The following is a 17,622-nucleotide window of genomic DNA, read 5'->3' as shown; positions in this document are numbered from 1 at the left end:
ACTTGGTAGTGATGGGCGACTTAATCTATCCAGACATCTGTTGGGAAAATAGCACATCAGGGCCCAGATAATCCAACAAGTTCTTGGACTGTATTGGAGACAAATTTTTTATTTCAGAAAGTGGTAAAAGCTACTGGAGGGAGATTTGTTCTAGATCTTGACAAATAAGGAGGAGCTGGTTAAGAATTTGGAAGTGGAAAGCAGTTTGCATGAAAGGGTTCGTGAAATTATAGAGTTCATGATTCTAAGAAATGCTAGGAGTGAGAATAGCCAAATAAAAATAATGGATTTCAGATAGACAGAATTTAGCAAATTTAAGAAGCTGGTAGGTAAGATCACATGAGAAGCAAGTCTAAGAGGAAGCACGATTGAAGACAGATGGCAGTTTTTCAGAGACATTTTTAAAGATGTAAGAACAGACTGTTCCACTGGATAGGAAAGATAGGAAGTATGGCAAAAGGACCACCCTTACTTAATCAGGAGAGAGTGAATAATCTAAAAATAAAAGAGTTCTACAAAAAGTGGAAATTAGGTCAGACGGCAAAGGATGAATATAAATAAATAACACAAGTATGTAGAGGCAAAATTAGAAAGGCCAAGACACAAAATGAGTTCAAAATAGTTAGATGCATAAAGGGTAACAAGAAAACATTCTATAAATACTTAGAAGCAAGTGGAAAACCAAGAACAAGGAAGGCCCGTTTCTCAACGAAGATGGAAAAACAGTAACAAAAATATGAAAATGGCAAAGGTGCTTAATGATTCTTTGTTTTGATTTTCACCAAGAAGGTTGGTGATTGGACACCTAACATGGCACATACAAGTGAAAATGGGGTAGGAACAGAAGCTAATATAGGGAAAGAACAAGTTAAAAACTACTTAGACAAGTTAGATGTCTTTGAGTCATAATGGCTTGATGAAATGTACCTTACAATACATAAGGAACTGACTGAGGAGATACATGAGCCATTAGCTATTGCCTTTGGAAAGTCATGGAAGACCGGAGAGATTCCAGAAGACTGCAAAAGGGCACATATAGTGTCCATCTATAAAAAGGGAAATAAGGACAACCCAGTGAATTTCAGACCAGCTTCTGCGGAATCTCACAGTTAAGCTGACTTTTGTACCAGGAAAAATAATGGAGCAAATAATTAAGGAATCCATTTGCAAATGTCTAGAAGATAATGAGGTGATATGTAACAGTCATCATGGATTTGTCAAAAACTAATCGTGCCAAACCACCTGATAGCTTTCTTTGGCAGAATAACAAGCCTTTTGGATAAGAGGAAAGTGGTAGATGTGGTATATACACATGCATGCGCGCACACACACAACTGCTAAATTAGTCTTTGAAGTATTCTGCCTCCTTAATTTGGGAGTCTCACTCCTGGTGTTAAATGTGTACTGACAGAAGCCTGTTGGCCATGCTGAGCAGGATGGGGGTGGAATTCTGCTCCTCTGGCCCTCCCAAATTTGTCCTTTTTTGGTGTCTCTTTCTGCATGCCTCCATCCTTAGAGGTTTTTAAGGTACAACTTAACAAAGCCCCAGCTGGGATGATTTAGTTAGGTTTGGTCCTGCTTCAAGCAAGAGGTTGTACTCGATGACCTTCTGAGGTCTCTTCTATCCCTAATCTTCTATGATTACTCTATCTTTAAAAATAGGTGGAGTCTCCAAGGCTTCCAATATTCAGGCTGGCGACAGACCTGATAACCAGTGGCTGCATTTCGATGGTCAAAATTTACTGAAGACTAAACAGGCTTGGGAGTCATGTTGTTTTGTGGAAAAAACACACTGGGGATACTACACCTGGCCTCAGTGAGTACTATTGAGCTTAAAAGGACAGTATTAGGTCCAAATAAAATTTTAATTTTCTTAACTATGTTTAAAACTAATGTTACCAATCCATTTTCCTTCTTATTTGTGCTACTTGTTTATTTTTTTGCACTCTCCTGGCTTGGGCAATGAAAATAATCTCCATTTCCATGTTTATTGTAAATCAATTTCCAGCCAATTGTGACATGAGCTTTTTGTATGCTGCAAACAGTGTGGGAAATACTTTTTGTTAAATTATTTCTGTTGGAGTTGCATCTATTGGTCTTGGATTTTGTAAAAGCTTGTTTTACAATAAAGCAATAAATAAATATTATGGGGCTAAATTTGCCCCAACAATGCCCTTTTTAATGCCTTTTGCTATTTTTGCAAAGTATTTACAATTACAGTAAACTTCTGATAATCTGGCACCTTTAGGACCCAGGGGGTGCCGGATTATCAAATATGCCGGACTATCGGAAGGGGGGGGGGCTATGAGGGGTCTAGGGTGGTGCGGGGGGGATGCCACCCCAGACCCCTCATAGCCCCCCCTTCCGATAGTCCGGCTCTGCCCCAGGCGTCCCCGATTCAGCCGCTGCAGGTCAGTTTCAGCAGCAGCTGAATCGGGATGCCTGCAATAGAGCAGCTGGGGTGCTGCCAGGTTGGTCCAGTAACGCCGCCCCTTGGCACTGCAAGATCAACCCGGCAGCACCTCAGTTGCTCTTGGGGACGCCTGGGGCAGAGCAGCTGGGGTGCTGCCGGGTTGGTCCCACAGCACCAAGGGGCGGTGCTACCGGACCAACCCGGCAGCACCCCAGCTGCTCTGTCCCAGGCGTCCCCAAGTCAGCCGCTGCTGAAACTGACCAGCGGCTGACTCCAGGAAGCCCGGGGCAGAGCAGCTCTGGCTCGGGCTTCCTGGAGTCAGCCGCTGGTCAGTTTCAGCAGCGGCTGAATCGGAGACAGCTGGGGTGCTGCTGGGTTGGTCCCGCAGCACCGAGGGGCAGCACTACGGGACCTACCTGCAGCACTCCAGCTGCTCTGCCCCCGGCTTCCTCAATTCAGCCGCTGGTCAGTTTCAGCACCGGCTGAATCGGGGAAGCTTGGGGCAGAGCAGCTCCAATGGTCCGGCTGCCCGGAGCACTTCCGGGTTCCTGATGGTGCCGGACCATCTGGAGTGCCGGACCATCAGATGCCGGACCAATGGAGTTTTACTGTATCACCAAATTAGGCTAATGTTACACGCTATGAAAATATAGGAGAAGATTACTGGAAAGCTTATACGTGGAATTGTTGAAATTTGAAAAGGTTTCATGCTGGGAAGGAGCATAGTTGATTATATTTGTTGAATTGAATCCTCATGGATAAGTTCAGAAAAAAAGACACCAATTGGGTCTGATCTTTGTCAACTTGAAGGAGGTATACAATTGTCGGATATAGTAGAGTTTGTACCAGAGGTGAGCTAGAAAGCTATGTCCATCTAAAACTAGGATATGTATGATGGAGTGATTACTATAGTCAGAACTAATTGGGGCTACCATAGAGAATTTCCAGTAACTATTGGCCTACATTCCTTTTTGCATTTGTTATGGATGTGTAAGAGAGAATATATAAAGGGAACCACTTTGTTCAGAGTTGCCTTACCAGGTCTCTCAATCCTTCTGCACATATTACCAAGTTATAAGCAAACAACATATTCCAGAGGCAACATATTTTTGAGCAGGCTGAGTTTAGTGTCATGTCAGTAAGACTGAGGTTATGAACGAGGGAGAAGAACTCACCCAAAGAGGGTATCGCAGGCAGGAGAGATTAGACAAGGGAAACAATATAAATACCTAGAATTACTTGATGGCAGTAATGCTCTCATGAGTGATGCCCAGCATTACACTAAAGCAATATGGTACAAATGGTGGGATCTGACCTCAGTTCGCTGTGACAAAAAAATGCCATTAAAGTTTATAAAACTGTATTTAACCCATCTTAATATACAGAAGAGAAACTTGTCCACCCACAAGAAAAGAAATCAATAAGCTTTCCACCACGGAAATGAAAAGCTCAGGATGGTTACATGGTTGGATCCTATATAGAGAACAAAACATGGTGTTAAGATGCCTAATGTGAGTTGCTCCAACTGAAGACAAGTTTAGGGAGGCTTTAGATATTGGTATGGGGAGAGCCAACCGAGACCTGAGTGTTATATCAGTAGGATGGCTCTTGCAGTGATTGTGTATGAGAGAGGCCCAAAAGAGAGACCAAAGACTCTGTAAATGGACTGGATAGCCATGGAAGTCACAGAGATCAGTCTACACAGCAGTCTTGTGTTCAGCCATGTACTTTGGAAGAAGGCTGTTCCTATCATCAACTCCAAATAGTGGTGGCAAGAAAGAAGAAAAAGATTTGAAAAGTGATTGACAGAAATTTTCTTTAGATTTTAGTGTTTGAGGCCACTAATTTAATTTGACATCAGTATATTGAATGTTGATAATTGTTTGGTTTTTATTTTTTCATTTATTTTGGAAGCATGATAATATATATGTCTTCTAATATTTAGACACATGGTAGTTTATGCTTCTGCTGAGCAACAGCCAAAGCTTGGGAGGAAGAGAGAGGAGTTGTTAGAGGTAAGCATGCTAGGATTTTTAATCACTTTTGAGAATCTGGATTGTTCTGATTCAAGACTGGCACAGATCATTTGGGACTTAGAGCACTGAACAGTCATCAAGATAATGTTTGAAATAAGTTGTTGGCCACATTGAATGGCTCATTACTAGGATTGTCAATTAACTCAAAACAAATTAATGGGTTAATCACATACTAGGGCACCATGCTCATTGATGTGTCACTGCATGCCTTTTTCTCCTGCTGCTCTGCTACACTGCTACTCCCAGCTCCTCCTTTTCTTCTCTGTGCACCTGCCCCTGCCCAAGCTGCTCTAGGCTGCGCAGAGCAGTGGGGCCTGGAGGGCTGATGTCGGGGTATCCCTGAGTACCTGATTGCTGCTCATCTGGGGTTGAGGAACATTGGGAGGCCTGGTAGTACTGCTAGCGTTGGGGGTGGAGCAGAGGTACCCACCTCCACCACCTCCCCCCCTTTGCTCCTCAGCCACCGCTGCTCCTATGCCTCCTGGCTTATCACTGTTTTCTTTTACAGGCAGAGCAAATCATATATGATCATTTTTCTGATCCAACATTTGTTGAGCAGTTAATAAAGTTTCTATCTCTAGAAGACAGAAAAGGAAAAGACAAATTTAATCCTCGCAGATTTTGCCTTTTCAAGGTAACTAGATTTTTATGGATAAGTTACTTACTTTTTATAGATCAGTAAAAAAAAGCATTGGATTTAGTGACCCATGCCATCACTCTTATTAAAGTTTGAGGAAAGGTAAGCTCTAATTGCACTTTGACTAACTTCATTACACTGCCTTCTCAATTCTCCAAATATATTTTTCCTAATAGTGTTGATATAAAGAGGATAATTCTGTTTTGAACATACGACAAACACTATCTAACTATATACTTAAAGTTTAAATTTGCTTCTCAATCTCTTATGTCTCTTATGGAGGAAACATAGTTAAGACTTGTAGCAGTATGTTAATATGTATACATTTGGCTCAGTTAAAAACTTGTATGACTCAAAATGATGGGTCATGTATGCGTACTACTCATATTTGTATATTGTATCTCCTACAGCTGTAGGTAGATCCAAATTATGAGGTGTTTAGAACAATAAATAAGAACAGGAACATTCACATAGAAATAACATTATTAGTTTTTCAATGACAATAGCAATATTGCTATTAATTGGTTTGGGAATATGAGTATAAATTGTATGCCGTGTTAAAGGGTAAAATATTTTAAGTGAAACAGTAAGCATGATCTTGGTTTTACAGGGCATATTCAGAAACTTTGATGATGCCTTCTTGCCAGTTCTGAAACCCCATTTGGAACTTCTAGTAGCAGACTCTCATGAAAGTACCCAGCGATGTGTAGCTGAAATTATAGCTGGTCTGATAAGAGGCTCTAAACACTGGACATTTGAAAAGGTGTGTATGTAACATTTAAGTGATCTGCAAAAGTAAAGGTGTCTATTCCAGTTGTTTAATCAACGTGTGCCCACCAACATGGAGGTCTTCCAGCATATGACTTAAAAACTAACTTTCATGTGCTACCTTAAAAATGCATTTCTAGTCTGAAAAGTGACTATCCTCAAATGGTATTGAAATCCTGTGTTTATTGGGTCTCAGTGATTTCTGTATTTAAATGTACTTAGTATCTAATAAAAAAAGTTTGTGGGGTTTTTTTTGGGGAGGAGGGGGGGAGGGTAACTTCCAGCCTTATAAACTAAGTCTGAAATCTGAAAATAAACTTGTGTTCTTTCAATATTATGCATCAGCAAAATAATGAGGATTCTGCAGTCCAGAATATCACTTAATTTATACCTATGCAACTATATAGTTTGCTGATTCTACTCATTGACACGAATGCAAAACCATAGCCTTTAATTTTTCCATAATTATATAAGTACATTTATGCATAGCTTTAGACATTGACATTGATGTGCAAAGTACAATAAAATCCAGGTTGCTGAATCTTAACTGTGTTGGTTCAGTAATACTAAAATAAGCTTGACTTTAATGACTAATTTGTCATTAAAATAAAGAAATAACTCTGGACATAAAGAGCAAATATGAATTAGAAGAGTTTCTTTCACTTTCCAGAGTAAATAGTGTTTAAATGTCAAAAAAATAATGCACTCAGTAGAGCTAGATGATTTTTCAGTTTACCCGGAAAGTGGAAAAGCGAGTGGGATATATTCAGTTTGGTTCTGTAATCATTCAGAATTAGGAAAAGTTCATTTTGGGACTCCAGACTTTGAGGGTAAGAGGGTGTTCCTTTATAACTGTTTGACAGATGATTTGGAAACTTGGCCTAGGATGTGGACACCCGGGTGTGAATCCCCACTCTGAAGCAGGGACTTGAACTCAGAATCCACAAATCATAAGTGCCCAGGCTATAGGTGCGTTGCTCTTATTCTCTCCTGTTGAAGCTGTTATACTTTATAGATGTAGATTCAAATCTCTGTGCCAGAGTCAAAGAAGGGAATTGAATATACATCACTGCCTCTGATGATCAGATTATAGAGTTGCTCTCTCTCTCTTCCCAATGAATATTTAAGTGTTTCTGCCAAATGGAACAGCTTCAACAGGAGAGATGAAGAGCAACAGTACCATAGTGCAGTGTTTAGGATGCTCAGGTAAGTTTGGGCATTGAGGGGAGGCAGATCTTTGTTCCAGGCCCTGCTCTAGAATTAAGGGTTCATCTTTGAGTTGTGTCCTTATGCTTGCTTCACTGGAGAGATTTTTGTATGCCCATTGAGCCCCCTGTGCATATCCTCTCCCTCCCTCATGGTATGCCTCAAAGCCGTCTAGCAGTGCATGAGTGAAACCCCTTGATTTCCTTCTCAACCGCCTTTGGTTGTCCCTTCCTTTTCTGCATCATTAGATAAGGGCTTCTTGATTACACCTTTTTGGATTGCCCAAAGAGCTACCAGGAGACTTCCAATTTGAAAGGCCCAAACTCTTTGCAGAAAAGACAGATTTTTTTCTCCACGTCCACAAGGATTTCTGGATTACATTACTCTCTGTATGAATCTGCACTGCAGGACAGAAGAGAAGATATACCTCTCAGACACAATTACTCATTTTCTGAGCACTGCTACAAGCCACAGTGTAAGGAGACCAACACTCAGAAATGGAAGTGATCCACACCCTAATCCATTACCTCTCAAAGCGCTTTTTCTAAGCACTTTTCAAGGGTTGGTGGAGGGCCTTTAACATATATGTACCTGTCACGTCCCTTCAGAAGTTGCTGGCTCTGATTCACAGCAGTTGTATCACCTCTGACAGATGGGTCCTGGAGATTTTCGAAGATTAATGCCATTCAATTAATGTTCCTCTCCCATTTCAAACCTCCTTCCCTGTATTCTTTCAGGGAGCCTTCTCATGAGAACCTACTTAATCAGGAAATACATAATTTGTTATCCCATTAAACCAGCATTGGTGCCACTCAAGTGCAAGAGGTTTCACAGCTTGCCAAACACAGTACTCTCAGCAGTCATGCACATCACCCAACCTCTGAAAAGACCTCAGACAGTGAAATATCTTCCACTTCAACAAAGAAATGTCCCTCCTGTTCATTGGAGAAGTTGACTTTAAAGGCCAAAACAATTCTGGCCAGGTTGTTACCTCTTATGCCTAATGCAGCCAGAATCAGTACAGCCGATAAGCCTGGCTCCTCCGGCACTGTGCCAGTGAAGAACGGCACCATTCATAAGTGTACACAGTCGGAACCAAGGCACAGGACCTTGGCACCAATGACAACCGCACTGACCCTGAATGCCATACCGACTGTGGTAACAAAAGTGGCTTCAAAGACGGCACCGAGACCATCCCGTGCCAACATGCTGCCACCACAGTCTCTGACATCCTCAGCACCAATGGAATTGCCACTGGCACCACTGAAACCAGTACCACACAAATCTTCTAAACACACTTTGGCATCAAGTTCACCAACACATGCAGAGCTGGAGGTTCTCTTGGTGCCGCACTTTCCAGCCTTACCTGTCCACTCCCTCTACTCCCCTGGATTACCTACACCATCAGTTTCCTATAACGATCCAGACATTGGACCAAGGGGCAACAGATTCTCATCCCAACTCTCCTTTTCCATCCAAAGACACTCTCCCCCCTCCCTCCCCATGGAAGCCACGACACACTGGACCCTACCTATGCAACTCCTTTGCCCCGATGGTATGGCCAACATTAGCCTTACTCACCGCCACTGTACTCAGGGCACTGGCCACCATGGGATGCATAGTCCTCACCCAGGAGCCAATATATAACACCCTGAACACCAGTGAGATCTTCTAGTTCTGCCCCACATCAGACCCAGGAGACCAGTCCTACTCCTCCCGAACAATCAATATCTGATGAGGAGGGGAACATGGCAAAAGAAGACCGAGATCCCTTCCCCACAATTCATCCTCCTCTCTGGATGAGGCAATCATCCCTCTTCCCCCTGCTCCGGTGGATGACCTGAAAAATGTCCAGGAGCTCTTTAAGCGCTTTGCTAATGCTCAAGAAATAGCCCCCCAGGAGATCCAAGAAAAACAGCATAAGCTGTTGTGAATCCTACAATAATCCACATCATCAAAGATTGTGCTTCTGATGGATGAAGCAATATTAGACCATGCAGATACCACATGGCAGATGCCGGTGTCTTCCACACCCGCAAATAAAAGTGGACAGGAAATACATTGTGCAAGCGAAAGATATAGACTTTCTCTTTTTTTCTAATGCCTCCCTCCCACATAACTCTTTGGTGGTTGACACAGTGCCCCATAGATTGAAATACCCACAATTTCATAACCGTCCTCAACGTAAGGACCACAAGCATCTAGATGTACTAAGAAAGTGTATTCATCTGCGACTGCAATTCCATGTAGCCAACTATTCTGCATTCTGAGCGGATTATGATCACACAAATTATTCAAAACTACAGAACTTTTTGGAATTCCTCCTTGACCAAACGCACCCACAAATTCAGGCCATCATCTCAGAAGGCCATACAATTGCCCACACAGCACTTAAAGCAGCCTTCGACATGGCAGACTCCGCAGCTCAAACCATGGCAACAGCTATATTCATTCATAGGGCCTCTTGGCTTCAGGTGTACCTAAAGAACTACAATTGAAGGCAGAGGGCCTCCCCTTCGACAGGTCACACCTTTTTAACCATCAAGATGGATGAAGTCCTACATACAATGAAGGACTCTTGTATTACTCTCATGACCCTAGGCATGTACACTCCACCTAACAAACATCAGAGGTACAACACCGACCCCCAGTCTAGGGACACTGACAGGCAGACACAGAGATCATTTGATTAAAAGCAGAGACAACAGAAGCATAGGCCACGATGCCAATCCCTGCCAACGAACTACTACAAACTAACCATCTACCTCCAAACAACAGGAGGTGTTGAAGGTTTGGTCAAGGATCTGAGCAGCATCTCTTTGGTACCATCTACACCAAAAGACCTTTAGTTCACCCACTGGCTTCAGCCCTTTTACCATCTTTGGGCTGAGATTACATCTGACTGGTGGGTGTTAGAGATCGTCCAACTGGGCTACTCCATTCCTTTTATCTCTATTCCTCCTACCCACCCTCCTTCCCTACCCTCTTCAGGGACCCCTCTCACGAGAGTTTGTTACAAACAGAAGTTCAAAATCTGTTTTAAGTTGGAGCAATAGAGACAGTCCCATTACTCTTCCACAGAAGAGGTTTTTATTCCAAGTACTTCCTAACCCCGAAGAAGACAGGAAGATGAAGGCCCATACTTGATCTCAGACAACTCAACAAATACATCCGAAACCAAAGGTTCAAAATGGTAATGTTGGCAACCACCATACCAGCACTAGACAGCAGAGACTGTTTCTGAGCCCTCAACCTCCAGGACATCTATTTTCATGCTCTCAGATGCTTTCTTCAATTCACAGTGGGCACCAAACATTACCAGTACCAAATCCTCCCATTTGGTTTATCAACAGCACCACGGGTTTTCTCCAAGACGTTAGCAGCTGTAGCAGCATACCTCCGCCACCTAAGGGTGACAATATTCCATCCTGTCACAACACATGAGTGATTTCCTATGGCATACTGCTTAAATATGAATTATTGAATTCTAGTAAATGAAACAATAAATTCATACTACTGTGGCTCTTTTGGGTAATGTTGGTTGCTCGTTGACTCCTGAGGTCTAGGAATCACTTTAGACAACTTCTGAATGCCACGTCCAATTAGTTTTAAAATTTCAGGGAATATTTTATGCAATGTGGTTGTAGCCATGTTGGTCCCAGGATGTCAGAGAGATAAAGCAGTTGAGATATTTTTTACTGGACCGATTTCTTTTGATGAGAGCCAAGAGCTTTGTTGAGCCTGCAAACATGTCTCTCTCACCAACAGAAGTTGGTCCAAAAATATATTACTTCTCCCAAGGAATATCCTGTGCATCAGTGGGCAGAACTGTATTTAATTTGATGAAATATGGAAAATCAGAAGGTTGAAATGGGGGGAACACACAGAGCCCTGGCATCTGGTTAGTAGACTTAGCAATTTCAGCTGCCTGCATAATGTTATTCCTAAGTGAATTCTGCACTAAAAATTTTAAAACTCTGCACCCAATATTTTAAAGGTCTGCAAATATAATCAAGCAAGTTTAAGTTGTTTTGGTAATTTATTTCAAAATAGCTGTCAGCAGGAGTGTCTGTAACTGTAGACGCACACACATTCCCCAAGAGGTACAGAGCTAAAGAATCCCTTCGGCAATCCAGTTCCAGTTTCTCTGTCCCCAACCCTATACAGCACAGCAATGCTTTCTCCACAGCTGAGACACTCGCACCCCATCTCTCCAAGAGCTCAGCTATTGGGCCCTCCCCAACCCAAACACTCAGACCCTTTATCCTACCCCCAGGTCAGCTGCGCATGCACTCCACCCTGGCCCAGAAAGTCACATCCCATACCCCCCCCAGGCCAGCTGTGGAAGACACTTGCACCCCCGTGCTCCCAGGCACCAGCTGCTGGCCCCTCCCAGCTCAGACAACCTCTGCCCCCGTAGGGGCCAGCTGCAGGAGTCTTATGGCAGAGCCACTCACACCCCACACCTTATTCCCCCAGAGGCCAGGTGCAGGGGCTGCTCTTAGTCCAGACATACGCACCCATACATGAGCCCAGGTGCAGCCTGTGGCCCAGACACTCACATCTCCCTTCCTCTCAGAGGCCAGATGCGGGCTACTCCTCATCTCTTGTATCCCAGACACCTGCGTCCCCATCTCCATAGAACCCAGGGATCCAGAGGGAGGAAGAGCCCAGTGTTGGGTCCTGGGCTTGCACTGAGTTGAGTGCCACTGCCTCCTTCCTTCAGGGCATTCTAGGAACTTGCAGATGCTGGGAACCTGCCATCCCTTCCACTCCCCCTGGCTCTGTTGTCTATTCACAAGCTAGACTGCACCAAGTCCAGAAACCTTATTGGAAAATTGTGTAAGGCTACATCTAACGGCTCCTCCCCCAGCCTTGTGGGACGAACTGCTGGACCCAGGATCCAACTAAATGTAACAGCTAACGAATACAGCAGCCCTTTGTGGTAGTCAACATCTCTGCAGCCCATTTCTGTGGAGAAAAAAGGAAATTCTGCGCACACATTAACTTCTGCAAAAGTCTTCATTGCGTAGTGGTGCAGAATTCCTCCAGGAATAAATTGTGTATAGATCAAAGGGTCTATAGGTGGGTAGGTTGATGGCAGCCAATAATACTGAGACCTAGCATGGAGGAAGGGATGGGTCATAGCAGAAATAGAAGGGAATGGAAGGGTGGCATCACAGTATGTGTGGAGGCACTAGGTGACTGCAAAGAGCCCCTGGTGTGTGCAAGGCACTCAATCTGCAGAAGCAATTAAATGTGCAATCCTGCAGTAGTAGTGTGTATAAACTGAAAAATCCTGAGAGGCTGCATAGGCTTGAACTTGACAGAGCAGTACTTCAGAAAACCCCAAAGCAGAAAGATGTTGGCCATTTGAATTGTTGCCTTTCCTGTTAATTTTTTTCATGATTCGAATAATGTTGAGTTACTGTAAGAAGCAAATTTCTTTTGAGGGGTTGCGAGTTATAGAAGTTAAGAAGGAGCAGTAATTGTCAAAATTTATAATCTGACCTTTGCTTTTCTGTTGAGTAGGTAGAAAAACTTTGGAAGCTTTTGTGTCCATTACTTCGAACGGCTTTATCTAATATTACCGTGGAAACATATAATGACTGGGGAACATGTATAGCAACTTCCTGTGTAAGTTCTTCATATTTGTTAGCTTTGCTCATTATTCATGTTAAAATAAACTAAACACACACATTTTTGGTAATATGTAAACAAGAATTTTTATGAAGAAAAATATACTTATTATATTAGGATGAAATTTAGAGTAGTAAATGCAATTTTAAAATTGTATTATATACTAATCCTCTAAGTCCTACAGAAAACATTAAAATACATGTTCTCCTTCACAACTATGGATGTTTGTTTGTTTTTCTGGAAGTATAGTTTGCACTTTCATCTACTTTCTAGGTTTGCTATAGATATACAAGAACTAGTTGTTGATTAGATTAATCTCTGCATTTACTGTAAAATCTTACCACTATTGCTGAATTTTTCCTTATTGTCCTTTTGGAGCTCATACCATAGAACTGTCCTCAGTTTCAAAAATAAGAGGTGCATGACCCAATTATGCACATATTGGAAAGGAGCTGGAAAATATATAGATACAAATTAATTAATATATCTAGGGTAGCCTATTGACCTTTATGCGTTTATCTACACTTGAAATGCTACAGCAACACAGCTGCATTGCTTCATTGTAGAGCAGTGGTTCTGAGCTCTTGGGTGTACAATGACATCTTCCAGGAGGTACATCAGGTCATCTAGATATTTGACTAGTTTTACAGCAGGCTACATAAAATGCACTAGCAGAGTCAGTACAAACTAAAATCTATACTGCTCTATATACTGAAATGTAAGCACGATATTTATATTCCATTTGATTTATTTTATAGTTTTATGATAAAAATGAAGAAGTAAGCATTTTTCAGTAATAGTGTACTGTGAACACTTTTGTATTTTTATGTCTGATTTTTGTGAGCAAGTAATGACGTGAAACTCAGGGTACGCAATACAAATCAGGCTCCTAGAAAGGGTGAGAACCACTAGTGTAGTGACAGCCTGCACTGATTGGGGTGGTTCTTCGAATGTAGGTAATCCATCTTCCCCAAGAGGAAGTAGCTAGGTCAACAGATGAATTCTTCCATTGATCTAGAACTCTGTACACTGGAGGTTAGGTTTGCTTAACAACGCCTCTCAGAGGTATGGATTTTTCACACCCTTGAGTAATGTACTGAAGACATTTTAATTTTGATTGTGCCCTTTTTGAGAAAAGCAATATGCTGATTTTAGTGATGTAATAATACATACATAAGAACCTAAAGAACATTTAATACAAATATATAATTCCTTCTTTTTATGTGGGTTAAAGTAGAATCACTGAATTTCTCTGTATTCCAGTTACTGATTTAATTGTCTGTCCTTACCAGGAGAGCAGAGATCCTCGGAAACTGCATTGGTTATTTGAGCTGTTGTTGGAGTCTCCTTTGAGTGGTGAAGGAGGATCATTTGTAGATGCATGGTAAAATGTTACCTTCCAACTGCTTTGGGGTTGACGGGTAAAGCATGAACAAATGTAAGACATGGCTAGAGTTCACTCCGAGCATATTGTGACTTGACACTGCAAGATGGGAGGGCACAAGAGTCTAATACTTGCACAAGCACCTGTCTTAGCTGTAGTTCCTTGTGCAGGCCCTTCCCTACTCCTACCCTTACTTCCTCATGTGCACAGTGGGGCCTTGAGGAGAAAAATATTACTTAAAACACAACACTATAATTAACTGGATTCAGTTAGAACAGCAGGTCTCTAACTGTGGTGTGCACCTCCCGAATGTGTCAAGAGAGGTGCCAGCAGTATGCTTTTAAGAGCTGTAGCTCATCCCTGAGTGGCTGGGAAACACGAAGAAGGGCCAGGCACACCCAGGAGACAGGGATAAAGAAGAGAGCTGGAGCCGCACCACCCAGAATCGCCTTCTGCCTTGCCCTTCCCACTCCCCAGCCCCCAGGTCCATCACCAGGCAGGACAGGTTTTCTTTCTTCCCGACCCCACACGAGGAAGTGGCCTGGGCTTGGTCTCTCTTCTCTTCTCTTCTTCCCCTCTCCCAAGTTTCTCATTGGAAGGCAGCCTGGGCTCAGGTTCTCCTCCCTCCCTCTGGCCTCCCAGTCCCTCACCTAGATGCAGCAGGGTATACAGCACCAAAAGCCAAGTTAAGGTACTTCGACTTCAGCTACGCAACTGAAGTCCTGGACTTCATAGCCTCCTCTGGCAAGGAGTTTCACAGGTTGACTGTACACTGAAGCAAAACTTGCTTTTGTTTGTTTTAAACCTGCTGCCTATTCATTTCATTTGGTGACCCATAGTTCTTATATTGTGTCAACGAGTAAATAACTTTTTCTTATTCACTTTTTCCACACCAGTCATGATTTTATAGACCTCTATCATATCCCCCCTTAGTCTCCTCTTTTCTAAGCTGAAAAGTCCAAGTCTTTTTAATCTCTTCATATGGGACCTGTTCCAAACCCCAAATTGTTTTTGTTGCCCTTTTCTGAACCTTTTCCAATGCCAATTAATCTTTTTTTGAGATAAGGCAACCACATCTGTACGCAGTACAGCTTCTTCCTGACTTATGAACCAGTTACGGACCAAGCAATTGGTCATAACTCAGTTTGTTCGTAAGTCGGATCCCATAGAGATACACGTGACCGCGCTGTTTGTAAGCGCGGATCGCGTTCGTAACTCGGGGTCCGCCATTTACAACAGCTTTGGTCGTAACTGCGAACAGTTGTAAGTCGACCGTTCGCAACTCGGGGACCGGCTGTATTCAAGATGTAGGTGTACCGTGGTTTTATAGAGGCATTAAGATATTTTCTGTCTTATTCTCTATCCCTTTTTTTTAATTATTCCTAACATTCTATTAGCTTTTTTGACTGCTACTGCACACTGAGTGGAATTTTTCAGAGAACTGTCCACAGTGACTCCAAGATCTCTCTCTTGAGTAGTAGGGTTGCTAGATGGTTTCAAAAAAAATACTTGACACACTTGACATTGCATCACAATCTACATTACATCGTATTTAGAAAATACCAGACATTTATATTTTCTCAATTTGTTTCCCGAACAGAAAGCTCAAATACTGGACTGTCCAGTTTAAAACTGGACACCTGGCAACCCTATTGAGTAGTTGTAGCTAAATTAGTCCCCATCATATTGTATGTATAGTTGGGATTATTTCTTCTAATGTGCATTTCTTCACATATATCCACATTAAATTTCATTTGCCATTTTTTTGCCCAGTCACTTAATTTGGTCAGATCTTTTTGAAGCTCTTCACAGTCTGCTTTGGTCTTAACTATCTTGAGCAGTTTGGTATCATCTGCAGATTTTGCCACCTCACTGCTAACCCTTTTCTCTAGATCATTTATAAATAAGTTGAATAGGATGGGTCCCAGGACAGACCCTTGGGGGACCCCGCTAGTTACCTCTCTCCACTAACAAAACTTACTATTTATTCCTTCTCCTTGTTTCCTGTCTTTTAACCAGTTATCAGTCCATGAAGGGATCTTCCCTCTTATCCCATGATAACTTATTTTGCTTCAGAGCCTTTGGTGAGGGACCTTGTCAAAGGCTTTCTGGAAATCTAAGTACACTATATCTTCTGGATCCCCCTTGTCCATATGTTTGTTGATCCCCTCAAAGAACTCTAGCATGATTTCTCTTTGCAGAAATCATGTTGACTTTCTCCCAACAAATTATGTTCATCTATGTGTCTGACAGTTTTATTCTTTACTATAGTTTCAACTAATTTGTCCAGTACTGATTTTAGATTTACTGGTCTGTAATTGCCAGGATCACCTCTTAAATATAATATCACCCTTTTAAAATATTGGTGTCACATTAGCTATCTTCCAGTCATTAGGTACAGAAGCTGATTTAAAGGATAGGTTACAAACCACAGTTAATAGTTCCGCAATTTCCATTTGAGTTCTTTCAGCATTCTTGGGTGAATGCCATCTGGTCCTGTGACTTGTTACTGTAATTTGTTCCAAAACCTCCTCTAATGACACCTCAATCGGGGACAATTCCTCAGATTTGTCACCTAAAAAGAATGGCTCAGGTTTAAATGTTCATAAAAGTGATATTACAAATACAACTTTTCACATTGCCACCCTTCTGTGTTGCTGTTGGTATGTAGCTGCCTTCAGAACTGCATGTCTAATCGGCAGCCACTAGTCTATGTTTTGCCTTCCGAGCTGGGTGGCAGTATACTTTGGAACGAGGGAGCTTGGAAAAATAACTACAAAGGAGGGGGCTCAATTAAATTATTTGACAACCAGAACTATTGTGGAAGTACAGCATTGATGTAACATTATATTGTAATAATGCCCATTTTGTGATTAACAAGTTTTTACATCCTTATGTGTCTGTATTTCATGGATCATTAAATCATTAAAAACATGGCTTGGAAAAAATAACTTGCAGTTGTCAATACAGTAAAGCTAACTAACGTCTCCATGTTCCAATTTCTAGCCGACTCTACGTATTGCAAGGTGGCCTGGCACAGCAAGAATGGAGGGTACCAGAGCTGTTGCACAGGTTACTAAAATACTTGGAACCAAAACTCACACAGGTTTACAAAAATGTCAGAGAAAGAATAGGAAGGTTAGTGTTCTCTTCTGAAGATCTTTTTGTTGTTGTTCTCTTCATATGCATTGAATACTGAAGTATTATTTTCTTTGGGTGATGACTCTCTTCCTCGGTACAGTATGTGAATATACATATATATTACTAGAATACAAATAAATAATATTTTCCCCAAAATAATGTGCCCATAAATTGCTATTTAATAGGCGCTTTTTAAACATAGGTTGGTATCTTGCTTCCCATCCTGTTGTTTCATGCAACCTCTCGTTTTCACACCGGGAGAGCTCTGAAACTCAAGAAGTAAATGAACCTCTGCCAGATAAAATAGATAGAATTTTCAAAAGCACTTAGGCTCCAAAGTGCCATTGAAAGTCTCTTAAATTGTACTAAGAAGAGCTAATGAATAATGGATCTCAGA

At 42.0% G+C, this 17,622-nt stretch overlaps 1 protein-coding gene across 2 annotated transcripts in view; it reads left to right on the top strand.

Annotated features, from left to right (window-relative positions):
• The window catches only part of PSME4 (proteasome activator subunit 4), a 142,550-nt gene that overhangs the window by 105,868 nt on the left and 19,060 nt on the right, over positions 1-17,622 (top strand). For both annotated transcript variants that reach the window (XM_075925476.1, XM_006122111.4), the window contains 7 exons: positions 1,663-1,816; positions 4,359-4,428; positions 4,958-5,083; positions 5,697-5,849; positions 12,593-12,697; positions 13,993-14,084; positions 17,091-17,222. In XM_075925476.1, the coding sequence (XP_075781591.1) occupies positions 1,663-1,816; positions 4,359-4,428; positions 4,958-5,083; positions 5,697-5,849; positions 12,593-12,697; positions 13,993-14,084; positions 17,091-17,222 (832 nt within the window). The remainder of the gene's footprint in view (positions 1-1,662; positions 1,817-4,358; positions 4,429-4,957; positions 5,084-5,696; positions 5,850-12,592; positions 12,698-13,992; positions 14,085-17,090; positions 17,223-17,622) is intronic.

Source organism: Pelodiscus sinensis, chromosome 3 (genome assembly GCF_049634645.1).
Source record: "Pelodiscus sinensis isolate JC-2024 chromosome 3, ASM4963464v1, whole genome shotgun sequence".
Classification (NCBI taxonomy): Eukaryota; Metazoa; Chordata; order Testudines; family Trionychidae; genus Pelodiscus; species Pelodiscus sinensis.
The sequence above is the reverse complement of the archived record's forward strand: the minus strand, read 5'-3'. Positions and strand labels throughout refer to the sequence as shown.